Source organism: Coregonus lavaretus (assembly GCF_964263955.1).
Source record: "Coregonus lavaretus genome assembly, chromosome: 38".
Taxonomy (NCBI): Eukaryota; Metazoa; Chordata; class Actinopteri; order Salmoniformes; family Salmonidae; genus Coregonus; species Coregonus lavaretus.
The window spans coordinates 24,614,228-24,632,818 of NC_140025.1; the positions used below are offsets into that span (position 1 = coordinate 24,614,228).

Sequence of the window (18,591 nt, forward strand, 5' to 3'; positions counted from 1 at the left end):
CACACACACAGAGACAGAGAGACACACACACTCACACACACACAGAGACAGAGAGACACACACACTCACACATACACAAATACAGAGAGACACACACACTCACACACACAGAGAGAGACAGAGAGACACACACACTCTCTCACACACACAGAGACCGAGAGACACACACACTCACACACAGAGACAGAGAGACACACACACACACAGAGACAGAGAGACACACACACTCTCACACACACAGAGACAGAGAGACACACACACTCACACACACACAGAGACAGAGAGACACACACACACACTCACACACAGAGACAGAGAGACACACACACTCTCACACACACAGAGACAGAGAGACACACACACTCACACACACACAGAGACAGAGAGACACACACACTCACACACACACAGAGACAGAGAGACTCACACACACACAGAGACAGAGAGACACACACACTCACACATACACAAATACAGAGAGACACACACACTCACTCACACACAGAGAGACACGCGCACACACACACACACATCCACACACACACACACACAAAGCCCCCCTCCCCAGCTGTCTTCTAACACATTGATTGGATAACACTGTTGATAGGTCAGCCATAAAATTGAACTCGCTAGTGTCTGGGCAGTTTATTTCAAATGAAACAAATTAAAGTCATTTCGCGATGCCCCTGCCTGTGAAGAAACCCGGAAAGCGTCGTGCCTAATCCCCGTCGAGCCGCCGAGTGTATTGGCACGCACTCTATAGGATGGGATTTGCCACTGCGCTAAGCTCCCAAGGCCCGCTCTTGTTGTTATCAGTAAGCAGAGGAAGGGATTTTGGGATAAGTGAATTCTGGAGAGCGGGAGAAGTAAAAAGTACCCTCACCTAGTGCCTTCCCCCTCCGCCCCCCGTTATGACATCCCAATTGGCCCCTCTGTTTCTTTGTAAAGCACCATTGCGAGAGTTTGAGCACTAAACTATCCTTTTGAGCCACCATCTTTATTTCATTGACAGTTGAGGTAGATTCCCTTTAATTCAGCAGGAATTGGAACCAGACCTGTAAAGTTGTATATACACTTTTTACAGTAGCGGTAAACACTGAATTGATAGACATAAGAGGTGACACAGTTAAGAAATAGTTTACCTATGTAAGTAGACGTCATCACAAACCACATATTAAAGTTGGTTTGTTGTGTGTATTGTGGCACAATCAGGGGAATGTCCTCCTAAATACTACACAAAAACTCACATTCCCATAAGGCTTCGCTGTTTGGGGTTGTGGCTCTCCAATTAGACTCGATACAGATGTGTGACAGCCATACAGTCAGAGCTGGCCATGTTGCCAAAATAGACAGGTATTTTTTCTACCTCTGCTTTTTGTGTCTTTTTTGTGTTTGCAGTTGCTAGCTGACCAATATCCTTTTTATTTCATTTTAGTTCTTGTTTTCATTATGGTTTTACTGATTGTCTGACACTTCCTGTGTCAGTATGAGTACGTGGCCTTTCAGTTTCCAGCTAGACCAGGAGGTCTGCTCATAGTGTCACTGGAGAAAGGTGACCTTGGTGGGGGCAAACTTCTTTCAACTGCCTCCCGCTAAAGGGGATAGCTCAAAATGTCTGCCACCAAAAAGACTCCACACCCCATAAGGCCTTGCTGCTGTGACCAAGTTGCAAGTGATGTTCCTGGTTGATTTATTAGCAGTATAGCTCTCCATTTGAACATACTCAATAAGGTGTGGGAGCTCAAAAGCCGGCAGGAAACTACTGTCCAGTCAGCCAATATGGTAGCCTTATTTGTTTACCTCTGCTTTGTGTTTGCCATATGTAAGCCACATATGTTTATTTAATTGATTAACATTTAAGTTCTGATCTTCACCCTTGTCTCTCAGTGTTCATGGCCAAGCCTATATTTAGTGTTGGCACAGTAGATTTAATGATACAGATAGTAGCAACCTTAAATTTGGGAAGTAATTACAATAATGCTGCATTTCTCAATGATAATTGGAAAAGGTCAGATTTGTCACAGCAATATGTAAGCTCTTTGTGGAAGCTGTAGGGGCTCTACTCAAGCATTATGTAGGTGTCACTGAAGCATTACAGATTGTGCGCTAGATATTTAAAGGTAATTTCCGATTGAGCCGACATATGCAGCGTTTACTGTGAATGCAGTGTCCGCTAATGCGGGAACATTGCCTTTAAATTTCCGCAATACGGATCGAATTGAGTCCTAGATGTTATGTAATTTTTGCATACTGTAGCCACTAGCCACAGTTCATGTAGATTCCATCTACAAGTAGAATAGCTAGCTGTATGTAGAACTAGATACAGTAATGACCAGTAATGACCTAAATGTTTGGATGTTCAATTGTAGAAGCAGATAGATGTAGAACAATGTAAAAGCTGATGTAGGCTACTTGATTATGGCTATTAGTGTGTGTGCATAAATGTTGAATGATCAGTAAAATTCATAATGAGGGGCAATATTTTAGATCTACAAGAAGATGCATTGAAAGGAATGGTTATGTGGTAGTGAAAGTGGAGTGGGAGAGTGGTAGTGTTGAAATCTACCCAAACATTTATGTAAATGTATTTCTAACTCCAAAATGAAGATGAAGTATTGAATTCAGATTTATAGAGGAGTGATGAGACAACTCAATGAATCTTTCACAGGTTATCCAGATCCAATACTATTTTAATACACCTCGGTGTAAGGGTTTGCGCTTCAACAAACACCTTGAAAAATAAAAGACCAGATACATGTCTTAGAGGCTTCCAATTCACGCACAATTGGTGGGCCCAAAACTGCCCATACATTAGATTGGTCGACATGGGAAGGTTCCTCGGTCGTCACTACATATATATGAAAACTACTTAGCCAAATGTGGCATAAACATTATGTTTAACAGAGAGCTAACATGGTATTTTAAAATACATGGTTCGATCTGGTCAACAATTAAAGTTTCAGAATGTCTTGGTCAGTGACTTCACTGGTACGGAATTAGCAGCTAGAGGAATTTCTCTGTCAGCTTGTTCGCTGCCGTTTTCAGTGTGGTTTCTGATTTCTGAACAGGAGTGAGAATTTCAACACAGTACATACATTCTACTGATTCACACAGTACATGCATATACTGTAATATATAAAACATACTGGATAAATATAGTGGGTATATATTGGATTATAACAATTAAGAATAGATCTAGGTTTTCAAAAAGTATGTCAAGTATTTTATTGAATTAATGAGCAACACCGGAGAGAGGACGTGAGGAATTCACACACCTAACCCAGGCTTTATTCTTACCACTAGATAGTGTGCAGCTAATTACATTTTATCCAGACTATTTGCTACAGGGAAGGACTACCTGAACTTGTCCAATAAGAAACGCTTGTTTTTGTTTTCTGTTGCAAAACATTTTGCTACGGAGTGCATTAATGAATAGACCCCGTGCTCCTCACTATCATGGCAGCGTCCAGCTGCCTCGGCTCTGCTGGCACCCCGTATAATTAGTGATCAGTGAATAATAGATGTGGCGTGGAGGGAATGCTAATGTATGACCCCTGACTGTGGGGGTCCGTGGCGGTGTGGTGCTGAGGCGAGCCCCCCCTCACCGTCGCCACCCGTCTGGGGGGAGGGGGGGGTGCAATTATCCAGTTGATTGCCATGGTGTTGCTCACGGTCGGGATGGGGCCATCTCTTTCTCGGTGTATGCACTAACCTGTCGCGATTGATTCCACTTGGAGTTTAATACAGGACTTCCTCCCACCTGCCCTCTTGTTGGCTGCTCAGTCTCACATTAAATGCGATATTTAACAGAGCGTGTCTGAATTCATTGTCTATGAAGAGTGCTACAGGAGAAAGCTTCCCTTGAGGATTTTCCCTCTTCACTTGTAATGTTGGTTCCTGTTGGGTTTAATTACAGGCTAACACTGCCGTGTGTTTAAGTGTTACCTACCGCCGTTCTCACCCACCCATGTTGTTGTTTATGAATAGGATCGGCGGCACACTGATTGTTGTGTGTGTAGCTACACTCAACGCTGTAGGGGTTAGGTTTGTTTGTGTGTTTGCATTGCTTTAAACAGAGAGGCAGAGGCGAAGCGAGAGGGTTAACTCCGCCCATAATCTGTCTTCTCCAGCAGGTGGCGTTTTTTCGCTCACCAAGCCAGGAGGTTTTGTATGGAGGTAAATGAGACTGTCGAATTTGGTCAACAAAAATGTAATGGCTTATTTGCTTCATGAGTTAATTTGATCAAATATAAATGCTGTAATGCTTAGGTTCTTACGAGTGTGCTGATAGAAGTAGGACACATGACATCCCGGCAACTTTGAGAAAAAACACTTTATATCCGAGTTGTGCTGTTAGTGCTATCCGGAATCCTTCGGACGTCCCTACCCTAAACCCTAACCCCCACCCTAACCATAACCGGTACTTTAACCATTTTTTATTTCAACTTCAATTGGGTAGGGACGTTCCAAGGATCCCGGATAGCCAGGACTGTGGTTGTTCAGAGATGTATCTGTCCTCTCATTGACTAGAACGGTCCCACCTGATCTTGCCTCCTCCCGACTGCCTTCCATTTTTAAAGACATTTATTTTAATTGTTAGAGCGGCCAATGGAGTATCTGGTCAATATAATGGAACATCTGTGCTTTAAAACAGTGGTTCTCAAACCTCTTCTTGGGGACCCCCAGACGTTTCACTATTTTGTTTTAACTAATTCATCTAATAAATTGACAAGTTGAATCAGGTGTGCTTGCTCTGGAATAAATCAAATACATGGAATGCCTGGGGGTCCCTGAGGAGAGGTTTGAGAACCACTGCTTTAAACCACTACTCAAACACCAGCCTGAGGCATGTAAACATGGTCACTTGCCCAATTCCTCTCTCCTTGCCCCGTGTCCTCTCTCCTTGCCTCCTTCTCAAATCCCATTGGAGGAGAGGGTCCGAGGGGAAGGTTCTTGGATCTTCTCCACCAATGTGGGTTTAAGAACCTTGTGAGAAATCAAGAAAATACCAATTGAGAAAGCGCCCTGGTCCAGCTCGCTCTGAAACTGAAACCAGCAAGGTTCCGGTGGTGAAATGGTTCCACTTGGGCAGCACTGCCAAAAGTATAATATCTGGCTCTGAGACTGTAGAGAGGGAGTGATCAGTAGGGTGACATCTGGTGCTGTGTGATGAGATAGCAATGTCTGATGGCCTAAAACAGCTTTGCGCCTCTCTCTGCTTCTCTCTCATGCTCTCTCTCCTTCCGTTCTGAGGTACTTTATGAGAGGAAGACGAGTCATTTGTGGTTGTTATTCTCTTCCTCACACCTCCATGGAGGGACGGGTGAAAGGTGATACACGTTCACACTGAGCTCATCCTGCCGGTCACCCCCACACACCAGCTTTGCTGTGAAAGAAATGGGGGAGGGACGTAGACAGACGGAGGAGGCAGAGTGGGGAAGTTATTTCTTAGCGAGACAAGTCATGCTTATAAAGACAGTCTACGTGTTATAGGGAGAGTTTATAGACTGTGCCTGGAAACTAGTCATCAAAACCTTGCTTCCAAAGTCCCTTCCTCACATCTCCTACAATGAGCTTTGAGAGGGAGGCGAGGAATCGAGGAAACAAGGACAGAATAGGAAATCATTAAGCATAGAGTTTACACTACAAAAAGTGAAATCTAAGCAAACCTAAATATCTTATATTGAGTGATAATTCACTTAAATGTTTTCTTTTTTCTTACGAAGCTAAATTATCTAATGTCAGTCGCAGATATTTTTGCTTATTTTAACCTAGAAAAGGCTTAATACAAGTAAGGTATCTTATTTCAAGATATTTTTCAAGATATTTTACCTTAATAAGACAATTAAGTTAAAATATCAAAATATCTTGAAATAAGATAACTTACCTTTTTTGTTTAAAATATAAATAAGTAAGTAAGTAATAAGTAAGAAAATGACGTTAGATAAATGATCTTGGTAAGAACAAAAACACATTTGAAGTGAATTATCACTCAATATATTATCTTTATATTTCTCTTTTTGCAGTGTAGGGAGGGTGCGGTTAAAAACAATATCAACCATGCAATGGATACTTCATATTTCCTTTCCTCCTCTGTTTTGAATCAATAGTACAAACCTAATAGTGCTCGACTTACTTTGCTCCCCTGCACTCACCTCAGAATGTTGAACAAATACATTATTCATTGACTGGTATAAGAAGTAAAGTAATTAGACATTTATCTCCCAAATAATATCGGAGCCTCTACTGCGCTGGTGACCTTGCCTAGAGATTTATGCCATCTCAGACCTGCCTGGAATGGCTATGGTGAGAGAGAAAAATGTATTCTCATGGCAAAACGAGCCGAGGAATGGATTTTTGTCTTCATGAGTATAAGTTGTCAGGGGGTTTTAGGAGCGCTGGTTGATTAATTGTCAAGTTTATAACTTTATTCGGAAGCCTTTCAGAAGGGCAAAGTCAAACTCTTAACTCAATATCTATTCCCGTTGACTATACTGAGGAATATAGGCTAGTCAAGTAAAATATTTTAAGATCAATTTATGCTTAAGCTTTGGTATTTGTTGTATCATAGTAAGCCTTTTCACTGCCAGTGTTTAATTGTTTGATTATTCCTTCTCTTCCTCCTCAATCTATTCTTCCCCCTTTCTCCCACGTCTCCCTATTCACTCCCTGTATGTTTCACTCCTCATCTGCTCTTCTTGACTCCCCTACTCACCTTCCTCTACCCCCTCCTCTTCCTCCTCCTACATCTTCCTTCTCCTACCCCTCTCAGGCAATCATGGCCCAGCTTCCTCAGGAGGAGAAGGCGAAGATCGCCGAGCAGGTGGAGAGCTTCCGGCAGGAGAAGTGCAAGCTGGACGCCGAAGTGGCCAAGTGGGACGACAATGGCAACGACATCATCGTCCTTGCCAAGCAGATGTGCATGATCATGATGGAGATGACAGACTTCACCAGGTACAGTAACAATGTGGCTAATGAGAACCTAGTTGAAGTGAATGGTATTCCTTATGAATGTCAATGTAATAATAATAATAATAATAATAATAGTATAGAACTACTAGAACGGGTGTCCCCATTCAAGTCACAGGTTTGTTATGGGGTGGACCGGTGGCCATTTGGAAATGATGCATAACAATACCATGTCATGAGTTTACCAGTAATATTGCCATGGACAGAGGCTCTATATACCCATTCTAGTCATTATATTTCTATGGTAGATCAATTCCCTAAAACCCATAGCACACTTCAGCAGGGCACATCTCTGTGGAATATTTAGATATTAGAAATATAGTAAAAGAAACATGTAACAAACAACTGAAGTTTAGAATAACGAATAACATCCGCTCTATTCATGACAATTCTAATGTCTGCAACATTTCACCACATTTGCCTAATGAAAGTGGCCCTCTCAGGAGTGTGTGCTCCCCCCGAAGGGGAAAATAGTCTTAGACACACAGTACTTCTGTATACAAAATAGACAATGTACATTACACACTCAACATAATGCATACATTGCACGTTACCCTTATCATCAAACACTTCTCATATAGCCACATACATAATATTTTGCATATTCCCTTATTCTGTCAGTGGAGTACTAACACAGCTCAGCCTTACTTATTGCTGTTTAGGTATTTGATGGACATGGGAGTGAAGGAGTGCTTATACCTGTTCAGCTTGTAGGGATCCTATAGTGTCTGCCTGAGGGGAGGAGCAGATACCGGAGTGAAGTACATGGGAGGGATATGAAATTATTTTCTGCGCTTGTCTGGTAATGGTCTGTTCAAAAATAGTCTACAGGGAGGGATGTTGCCTCACACCCATGACCTTACATTTATATTTTAGTCATTTAGCAGACGGTCTTATCCAGAGCGACTTACAGTTAGTGAGTGCATACATTACATGTTTTTTTTTGTTATTATTATTTTTTAATACTGGCCCCCCGTGGGAAATGAACCCACAACCCTGGCGTTGCAAACGCCATGCTCTACCAACTGAGCTACATCCCTGCCGGCCATTCCCTCCCCTACCCTGGGCCAATTGTGCGCCGCCCCATGGGTTTCCCGGTCACGGCCAGCTACGACAGAGCCTGTATTCGAACCAGGATTTCTAGTGGCACAGCAATGCTGTGCCTTAGACCACTGCGCCACTCGGGAGTACCTTCATGGCAGTTTGTTTCAGACGGGCAATTTGGGATTCCAGTTGAACTGATAAATTGCCAAACCAGACTGTAGTAATATGTACCAAAATGTAAACACAACATGTAACAATTTCAAAGGTTTTACTGAGTTACAGTTCATATAAGGAAATCAGTCAATTGAAATTAATTCATTAGGCACTAATCTATGGACTTCACATGACTGGGAATACAGATATGCATCTGTTGGTCACAGATACCTTTTAAAAAAGGTAGGGGCGTGGATCAGAAAACCAGTCAGTATCTGGTGTGACCACCATTTTCCTCATGCAGCGCGACACATCTCCTTCGCATAGAGTTGATCAGGCTGTTGATTGTTGCCTGTGGAATGTTGTTCCAGTCCTCTTCAATGGTTGAGCAAAGTTACTGGACTTGTCCAATTTCCCCCTTTAGATTGGAAAAATCTCCTTTGTTGTGTGAGTTTGCCATGTTCTGTTGTTCGCAGTTCCTAGCCATGCTAATCTGTCCTTTGTGCATTCATTTGAATTGAAGTAGTACTAGATATGAGTGTGACTAGTAAATAATATAGTATCATAAATAAATAATAGTATCGGTATGGGTAGGATCTGCAACCACACACAGGCAACTCACTTCGCTACAGGCTGTCCGGGCTTTTTGTCACAGCCCAACACTATATCAAATAAAATCAAACCCACCTGATTCAACAAATCAACAAATAAAGAAGCCTTTGATTGGATGAATCAGGTGCTTTAGTGGCTAGGCTGGAACAAATCGAAATCCAGGTCCTGCTATTGGTCAGGATAACAGGTATGGGCTGGGATTAGGCTGTGTAGACCAGCAGCAGCTACCTACCATTACAAATAGTTATTTATTAGATGAACAGAGATCCAACAGTCTTTTATTACCATTGAATCAGATAGAATATAATGTAGCCAAACCAGGATGATTGTGATCCTGTGTAGTGTTTACAGTGTGGATGTTGATGTTCTTTGGAAGGCAACAGCTTTTCTCCGAGCCCCCACCATCTGTATATCATGTCATAGCTAGCCCTGTGCTTAACCCAATGTACCTATTCCAAGGCATGGCACTATGATTCAGTGGACATAATATGCTAGCTATACAGAGCACAACAAGGGGACGATGCTATATGTGCTTCCCAAATGGCCCATATAGTGCACTACGTTTGACCAGACCACTATGGGGGAATAGAGTGCCATTTGGGATGCATCCATGCAGTTTCATAATGATGAACGATTATCGATGTGGTGTGGTGGTGATGATTGCACCGACTTTAGTCAAGTGACCCTTGTGGTGACATTTGTTGAATTGGCGAATATAATGTCACCATGCAACTTTGATAACCAAATGGCACCCTATTCCCTATATAGTGGACTACTTATGACCAGATCTCCATGGGCCCTGCTCCAACGTAGTGCACTATATAAGGAATTGGGTGCCATTTGAGACGCAGCCAATGACACATCATGCATGGATTCACAAATGCCCAATTAACAGGATGTCAGCCAATATAAGTGACTACTGCTATAAATCTGTTTTTTCAGTCAGTGGGGGTGCATGTCATCCTACAACTAGAAAACTGCATGAGCCAGGCTATATCAGTAGAGTAGTGATACCATGCTTTGGTTAAACTGTAGGCTAAGGGCTCTATTCAGTCAGATCCGCTTTAGCCGACATCCGCATAGCGGTTGTTTTGACGGTGTCGGAGGCGGAACTGCTTTAGAGCTGTCAAATCCACAAGTGGCTCCCAGCATTATACCTAAAGCGGACATTTCCATTGGCTGCACAGAGCGTAATTTGAGCGTAATTATTTCTATATAGCCTGCACTTTCTCATTCTGAACTTCTAACGCGAGTGGGGCGGGTGTGGCTTTGTGACAATGATTGCAAGAGCAGCTGCTCACCAATTTGACGGCTCGAACGCAGTTCCACCTCCGACACCGCCAAAACATCAGCTATGAGGGTGTCTGCTATCGCCGGTTAACGCTTGATCTGATTGATTCTAGACCTAAGTTCTATCTTACCTGATCTGTTGTAGCCCTGCCAACTCCATTGCTGTTATTGTCAAGACAATTCCATAAGGAGTTGGCAAGAGAGCAGAAACAGACTGGCACCAATACTGATGAGCTTTGAGAAAGACCTATGTTGACAGCTGTCAGCTACTAATGATAGAGCACCATGATTTGAGAAGAACGTATCTAGTTGCGGCCCACGTTTTGGGTGTTTTTGGGGCATTGTTATATTTATTCAGTTTTAGGAAGATTACTAATGCTGTTTTTATCGTATGCATTATTTATTAGTGGGAAAGTGTCTAGTGAATATAAAATGGAGCTTTTTGGAGTCTTTTAATCTGTTAATATTAAGTATTTCAGAGAGTGTTTGCTGTCTGCAGTTTGATAAATACAAATGTTGAACTTTAAACATACTAGAACTTAAGTCCTGTTTCCCTGTGTTCCCCGCCAGAGGCAAAGGGCCCCTGAAGAACTCCTCTGATGTCATCAATGCCGCCAAGAAGATCGCAGAGGCAGGCTCCAGGATGGACAAACTGGCCCGCGCTGTCGCCGACCAGGTAACACTTACCCCCCATTGTGTATGTGTGTGTGTGTTCAGGATAGATCCACTTTTCACCATATTGCTTATAGACTATCGTTTCCCAAACCTCTCCTAAGCACACCTTCAGTTGGTCAACAAATCAAACCTGTGGAATTGGAATCAGCTGTGCTAGTTCAGAATACATCAGATCAGTGGCACTGGATGGGACGATTCAAGGTTTGGGACACACCGGCTCAGACCTATCCAGAGCTTCTCAGATCTTTGAACCCCAAAGGTGTAGAAGCGAAGGGAAGGAGTTACTGTAGAGCTATATTAAATTAAACCGGGCCTATGCCTTCAGGCTAAGTGTATGAGGTGTGGTATATACATTATGGCCAACAGGGACTTTTTAGGGTGCGTCCCAATTGGCATCCTATCCCCTGTATAGTGCACTCAAAAGTCGTGCACTATGTAGTGTGCCTTAGTGTGTTTGTTAGTGGGAAGCAATGGATCTAGGCACAGTGAGCTGTCTTGGCGCGTTGCTGGCTGTCCCAATGGGACTTCCTTGCACTGTGAGAGCAGAGAGGAGCAGGGAGCTAGGGGCTTTGTCTGTGTCTTTAATCTAATTAGCGGCGCTGAGGTGTTGCATCCATTCATTATCAGATGAGTACCCTCTCCAAAACGCGCTGACAGACTATTTTCAATATCGAATCAATCAATGCGGCTGCTCCTCCTGGCTAGGGAAGATAAAGGGAGAACGGGGTAGAGAGGGGTGTGTGTGTGTGTGTGTGTATATCTGTGTTTGTTAGTACTTAATAGTAGCACTCCAGGTAATACATTATCTGCCTCTTCATTTTCGTCTGTCTTGAATAAGCTGTGAGAATTAGCCTCATGTAGCCTCATGCACAAAGACTTGTTGATTCATTAGGACTCCGTGCTCTTCTTCCTGGTGTCGTTGTCATAACTGCTGCATGTTTTACTCAGGGAAAGCTGTGCTATCACAATCAGTCTGATGACATTCAAATTATGAGGATGTTAGTGCAGCAGGGGTGGCTGGTGGCATTTTATATCAGTGGACGAACTCATACTAATGGCTGGAATAGAATACATGGAACAGTATTAAACACATGGTTTCCTTGTGTTTGACACCATTTCATTCACTCCATATTATGAGCCATCCTCCCCTCACCAGTATCCTATGTAGTGCAGTGTGTTTGTGAGCCTGGCCTGAGTCTTGGTGTGTGTGTGTGTGTGTGTGTGTGTGTGTGTTTGTGTGTGTGCCATATTTGAAGAAACCCACAGAGCTCCTGGCTAGTGTGTTGTTGAACTGTGGCCACCGACCGTTCGCTCTGCAAGCAGGACTGGGTGGGTGTCAGGCGGTGAATATCTGTCATATAGCAAATCACTGGCAGCCTACCCTCGGACTGAATCAACAAATGCTGAATCTGAGCAGGTGGCTTGCCATTTTTAATTCCGCCTTTAAACGATTCTTTGACTGGTGTTTGCTGAATATTCACAGCCTTCTGCTGTCCTCCTCTCATGCTAGATGATGAGTGTGCGTGTGAAATGGCACCCTATTTCTTATATACAGTAGTGCACTACTTTTGACCAGATCTTTATGGGAGCCCATCAGGGTCTGGTCAAAAGTAGTGCACTATATAGGGAATAGGGTGCCATTTTGGATGAATCCTCATTCTGCGATGTAAAAAGAGGGTCCTGATTTTCTCCCAATTTAAACAGAGATTTGTTTTAAGATTATTTCCGTGTGGAGCAATGCGAAACACACATCATCCAGGCACAACATACCGTAAATGGGTATTAAAATATTCAAACATTTAAGAGTTTGCTTTTATCATCGAATAGAAAGACTATTTGATCTTGTGTTTCTTTGGCAAGCCACTGTATTTTTAGATGTAATCTAATTCCAAAGCACCTTTCATAATTTTGCCTTCGACAAATAACTGTCATACTTTTTATGCCTTGTTTTTCAAGAGGACAAGTATTTTGCATTCACACCTTGCTGTGCCGTTAACCTGTGGCTGACAGACGCAGTCAGGCGTGTCAGGGAGATTGAAGCGTGTGTGTGTGTGTGTGTGTGAGATTGAAGCTTTGGGGTGCTACAGTAGGACAGGTCTCTCAAGTAGCAGCCCTTGTTACCACGCTCCATGTCAAACCCTATTGAAGAGCATGGTAAGAGCAGTCTGTCAGTCTGACTGTTCTGCGGATGGATGGGAGATTGAGGGGGAGGTGTGTGTGTGTGTGTGTGTGTGTGTGAGTGAGAGAGAGAGAGAGAGGGAGGTGTAAGAGTCTTAAAGGGAAATGTCACTGCTGTTCTATTGCACTATATACAGTACTAGTCAAAAGTTTGGAGGGTTTTTCTTTATTTTGACTATTTTCTACATTGTAGAATAATAGTGAAGACATCAAAACTATGAAATAACACATATGGAATCATGTAGTAACCAAAAAAGTAGCCAACCTTTGCCTTGATGACAGCTTTGCACACTCTTGGCATTCTCTCAACCAGCTTCATGAGGAATGCTTTTCCAACGGTCTTGAAGGAGTTCCCACATATGCTGAGCACTTGTTGGCTGCTTTTCCTTCATTCTGCGGTCCAACTCATCCCAAACCATCTCAATTGGGTTGAGGTCGGGTTATTGTGGAGGCCAGGTCATCTGATGCAGCACTCCATCACTGTCCTTCTTGGTCAAATAGCCCTTACACAGCCTGGAAGTGTGTTTTGGGTCGTTGTCCTGTTGAAAAACAAAGATAGTCCCACTAAGCGCAAACCAGATGGGATGGCGTGTCGCTGCAGAATGCTGTGGTAGCCTTGCTGGTTAAGTGTGCCTTGAATTCTAAATAAATCACAGACAGTGTCACCAGCAAAGCACCATCACACGTCCTCCTCCATGATTTACGGTGGGAACCACACATGCAGAGATCATCCGTTCACCTACTCTCCGTCTCACAAAGACACGGCGGTTGGAACCAAAAATCTCAAATTTGTACTCATCAGAGGACAGATTTCCACCAGTCTAATGTCCATTGCTCACGTTTCTTGGCCCAAGCAACTCTCTTCTTCTTATTGGTGTCCTTTAGTAGTGGTTTCTTTGCAGCAATTCGACCATGAAGGCCTGATTCACACAGTCTCCTCTGAACAGTTGATGTTGAGATGTGTCTGTTAGTTGAACTCTGTGAAGCATTTATTTGGGCTGCAATCTGAGGTGCAGTTAACTCTAATGAACTTATCCTCTGCAGCAGAGGTATCTCTGGGTTTCCCTTTCCTGTGGCGGTCCTCATGAGAGCCAGTTTCATCATAGCGCTTGATGGTTTTTGCGAATGCACTTGAAGAACCTTTCTAAGTTCTTGAAATTTTCCGGATTGACTGACCTTCATGTCCTACAATAATGATGGACTGTCTTTCTCTTTGCTTATTTGAGCTGTTCTTGCCATAATACGGACTTGGTCTTATACCAAATAGGGCTATCTTCTGTATACCCCCCTACCTTGTCACAACACAACTGATTGGCTCAAACGCATTAAGAAGGAAAGAAATTCCAGAAATTAACTTTTAACAAGGAACACCTGTTGATTGAAATGCATTCCAGGTGACTACCTCGTGAAGCTGGTTGCATGAATGCCAAGTGTGTGCAAAGCTGTCATCAGTAGGCCTCCTGTAGCTCAGTTGGTAGAGCATGGTGCTTGCAATGCAAGGGTTGTGGGTTCGTTTCCCACGTGGGGCCAGTATGAAAAATGTATGCACTCACTAACTGTAAGTCGCTCTGGATAAGAGCGTCTGCTAAATGACAAAAAAATAAAATAAATGAATCACGGCAAAGGGTGGCTACTTTGAAGAATATTTTGATTTGTTTAACACTTTTTTGGTTACTACATGATTCCATATGTGTTATTTCATAGTGTTGATGGCTTCACTATTATTCTACAATGTAGAAAATAGTAAAAATAAAGAAAAACCCTTGAATGAGTAGGTGTGTCAAAACTTTTGACTGGTACTGTATGTCCATTAATATGTTATTAACGTATCATATGTGTAATAAACTTGGCTAGCTTGACTTGTAGTGGTACTGGAAAGTTCGGATATTGGCCGAATAGATCACCAAATTGCACTGTACTGAACAACACGTGTAAAAAGAGACCTTATATTGCTAGCTAGCTACCGACAGCAAAACAACTTACTCGTTTACCCTCCTGAGTCCTGGTCCAGCTGGTCTAAGCTGCCGTCGCTGCTTGCTGGTCTCGCAATTATTTTTCTCACCGTCTCAATGTGTATTATGGCTCAAATAAATAGGACTGTATGTTCCTATGTGAAAGAATATCAAAACATTTTTCATAATCCAGCTCTTCTTGGAAAGAGGAATCAGAAGCAGCCATTGTAGCTCATTATTTAGTAATCTTGGATAGACAGTGCACGGTAACATAGATCCGGTGAACCTATAAACTAGTACAGTACCTCACCCATTTTGAAAAGCCTGCCTTCGAGGGTGGGAACAAGGAAGTATGGCTCCCGTCTGGCTGTAGTTTTTACAAAGCCAGGGGAAATTAGATATCCTGCAATGTCCTGGCAGAAAGGAACATCGTTGAGACTAGTCTGGCTCTATTGAACAAGGACAACCATATCTACTCGCTGAAAGCGTGATCGTCGAAACACAAAGGCCACAATAATTGCTACAAAACATGACTCATTTATTTTTTGATCAGACAGCAGGCTCAATCAACCAATAACGTCATTGGTTGAATTCTCTCTTTACTCTCTCTATCTTTCTTCTATCCCCTCTCTCTTGTTCTCTCTCTTTCTTCCTCTACTGAGGGTTTTCTTAAAACATAAAGCCCACTGCGTCCAGCAGCTCAGGCCTATGCGTAGTCGGGGGAAACTTTACAAACTTTCTACCTGCTGGGAACCTGCTGTGTTACTGCCTACCATAGAGATGTGAGGTCAATTCATGTATCCAAAATTGAACCCTAATCCCTATTTAGTGCGCTACTTTGGACTAGGGCCCATAGGGTTATGGTCAAAAGTAGTGAACTATATAGGGAATATGGTGCCATTTAGGATGCAGACTTGGTCAGGTGGGGTTGAAGAGAGCTCAAGGCATGGTCATTTACTAGGACCCCCTGCCAGACGCCTTAAATGGCCATTGTCAGGAGAACAAGGAATCACAGAGAGATGGGGGCATCGGAGTCAAAAGTAGTGCACTATGTAGGGAATAGGGAAGCATTTGGGGGTGCAGATTAGGAGCGTGCTGACATTGATTATAATATGTATGTAAAACGTCATTATTCATATTTGCATTGTCGCTCTATCCATGTCTTTATTACAGAACACATAGAATACGTCCCTATGGGACCTGGTCAAAAGTAATGCACTATATAGGGAATAGGGTGCCATTTGTGAAGTATCCAGAGTCATGGGCAGAGCTCTGTTTTTATCTACAAGCCTGATTAGAAATGCAACACGCCATCAATATAGAGGTGTGATTTAGTGATGCTTTTGTGTGTGTGTGTGTGTGTGTGTGTGTTCTGACAGAGCTTTGGCCCCTGGTTTAATAACTGAAGTCCTGCTGCTGAGTCACCCATGCAGAGCGGCTGATTCATTTCAGGTCCAATTATGCAAAAACAAAATGGCTTCTTCCTCCCTCTTGAAAGTTTTCCACTAGCCTTGAATCCAAACTGAATATCGCACCACTGATCAGTTTAGTTTCCAAGCTAGAATTCCACTCTGACTAGAGAAGGATGAAGGGAAGAAGAGAGGAATTCTAGCCGGCAATACAAACTGAATATCGCTCTGTTTCACTACATTCAGTTTGGATTCCAGGCTAGAATTCTTCTTTGGAAGGAAGATTTGGAAAGAGAGAAATTCCAGCCTGAATCCCAAACTAAATATCACTCTGTTTAGATTCCAGGCTAGAATTCGTCCTCCCCTAGTCAGTGGCAGGAAAGAGAGCGAGCGAGTAAGAGGGAGGGAGAGAATGAAGCTGCCTGCTTTCCTTGGCGGCCTTGGCAAGGTAATGGTCCGTACTGTTTATTTACATCAGGAGGGAATCTGCTGAGGAGATGGCCTATTAGTCAGGGAACCATATCGTCATCTGCCTGCCTGAACCAGGCTGGCCAGGAGCAGGGAGAGACTAGTGGGTTTCTGGTGTGATGGAGAAAGGGGGTTGTGTGTGTGTGTGTGTTTTTCTAAGTGTTTGTATACGGTGTGTGTGCGTGTGTGTTTGGTTTGTGTGTTTGTGTTGGGTGGAATTAGTGGTAATGCTAGCCAGGAGTGGCGGTGGGTGCAGTAATCATGTCCTAGGAGCTGCTTCCACTGGCTGCCTCACTGGCTGCAATATCGGCATGCAACACTGCATGAACACAGCTTTAAGGGGGCATTAGTGCGTGTGTTTGATGATCCATTGTGTTTGTTGAAGCTGACCCGCCTGAGATCATTAAAGTAACTGTCCAATGAAAATCTAATTTTTAAAAGCTCATTCTGTTTGATCATACCCAAATAATGTTGTTGACTCATCCTACTTGTAGTTGTGGCCAAAGCATATTAGAGAACAAAAAAAGAACAAAAAAAACACAGTAAAACCCCATCTCAAACTTGGATAATGGCGTCATCCTCTTTGGCCGAGACAGGCCTTTGTGTAATTGGTCCAGCAGCTTTTTCCAAATTCTCTGGTGGGTTGACATGGCCGTGTCAGAAACCCCACCCGTACAACATACTTAAACTGCATACTATGTACTCATCGTCGCATACTATTTAGCAGTATGCCACGGCCGCAACGCAGTAGCATGTATGCTGGTGGGTTTTTCTAAATTCAACAGACATGTATCACGTTAACCAGTCTGATAATAGCTCATTTCCAATTTCATTAATTTCTCTATACTCAGATTGGTTATAGGCATACTATCACATTCAACCTATACCGTAGCCCAGATAGACCAATTCAATTCAAAAAGGACTGAAGACATAAACAGATAATTTGGTTCCATTTTAACATATTTATTAGTAAAACCAAAGTCTTGAAACATATATAAATTAAATCAAAAAGGCTATTGCACAGAAACGTGGACAGTCGGGTGCATCGCAAATTCAGAACCCGCTGGACAATAAATGAAAGCACTGATCATTGGGAACGAGATCAGAATGACTGCTAAGGCTTGATTCATAAATTAAATAATTAAATAGGTAGCCTAGCCTACAAAACTAAAACAATCCGTTCAACTCAAAAGGCCTGATTAACATGACATCAGTAACGCAGCCACATCCTGAGTCCCCAGTGCCGACACATTCAGAAATCAAAAGATGGTTTAGTATTTAGTTTAAAAGCTCAGATGAAGGCCAAGAGAACAAGAAACCCTATTCAATGAGAACTAATTTTTCAAAGATATAGCCTATGCAATACTTGTGATAATTCTAAGGAGAACAAAAACTACTCTGCCGACATTTCAACATCACTGCAGAATCTTCTCTATTCGGCATCTTCCCAATTAAGTAGCCTACTTTTGTTGTTTAGCTACTTGAAGAGAACTCGCAGTTCACCTCTTCCAATGCATTGTGGAAAAGTGTGCATCAAATTCTACTAGATGAAAAGCCGAAATTAGTATAACATCCTGGCATTTAAACCATACTCGATTTTCGAAAATTCACATACTATAAAACATTCTATTTTCGCATACTGAGAATGTGTCATGCGCGATTATGTTATTTTGTGTTATTGGTTCATTTCGGTAGCACAGACCCCATATCTGATTATCAGCTGTTGTCAAAGCCGAAATGAGGCATCGAGGCATTTAAAGTATACTCGATTTTTTAAAATGTCACATACTGTAAAACTTAATTTTTTTCACATTCAAATGGCCTACTGTTTAGGACGCAAG

General features: G+C 42.6%; 1 protein-coding gene across 1 annotated transcript in view; it reads left to right on the top strand.

Moving 5' to 3' along the window:
• The window catches only part of LOC311112052 (catenin alpha-2), a gene marked incomplete at its 5' end in the record, with an annotated part of 151,874 nt that overhangs the window by 124,666 nt on the left and 8,617 nt on the right, over positions 1 to 18,591 (top strand). Inside the window, 2 exons of the mRNA XM_084155029.1 lie at positions 6,773 to 6,954; positions 10,639 to 10,744. Of these exons, the coding sequence (XP_084011155.1) occupies positions 6,773 to 6,954; positions 10,639 to 10,744 (288 nt within the window). The remainder of the gene's footprint in view (positions 1 to 6,772; positions 6,955 to 10,638; positions 10,745 to 18,591) is intronic.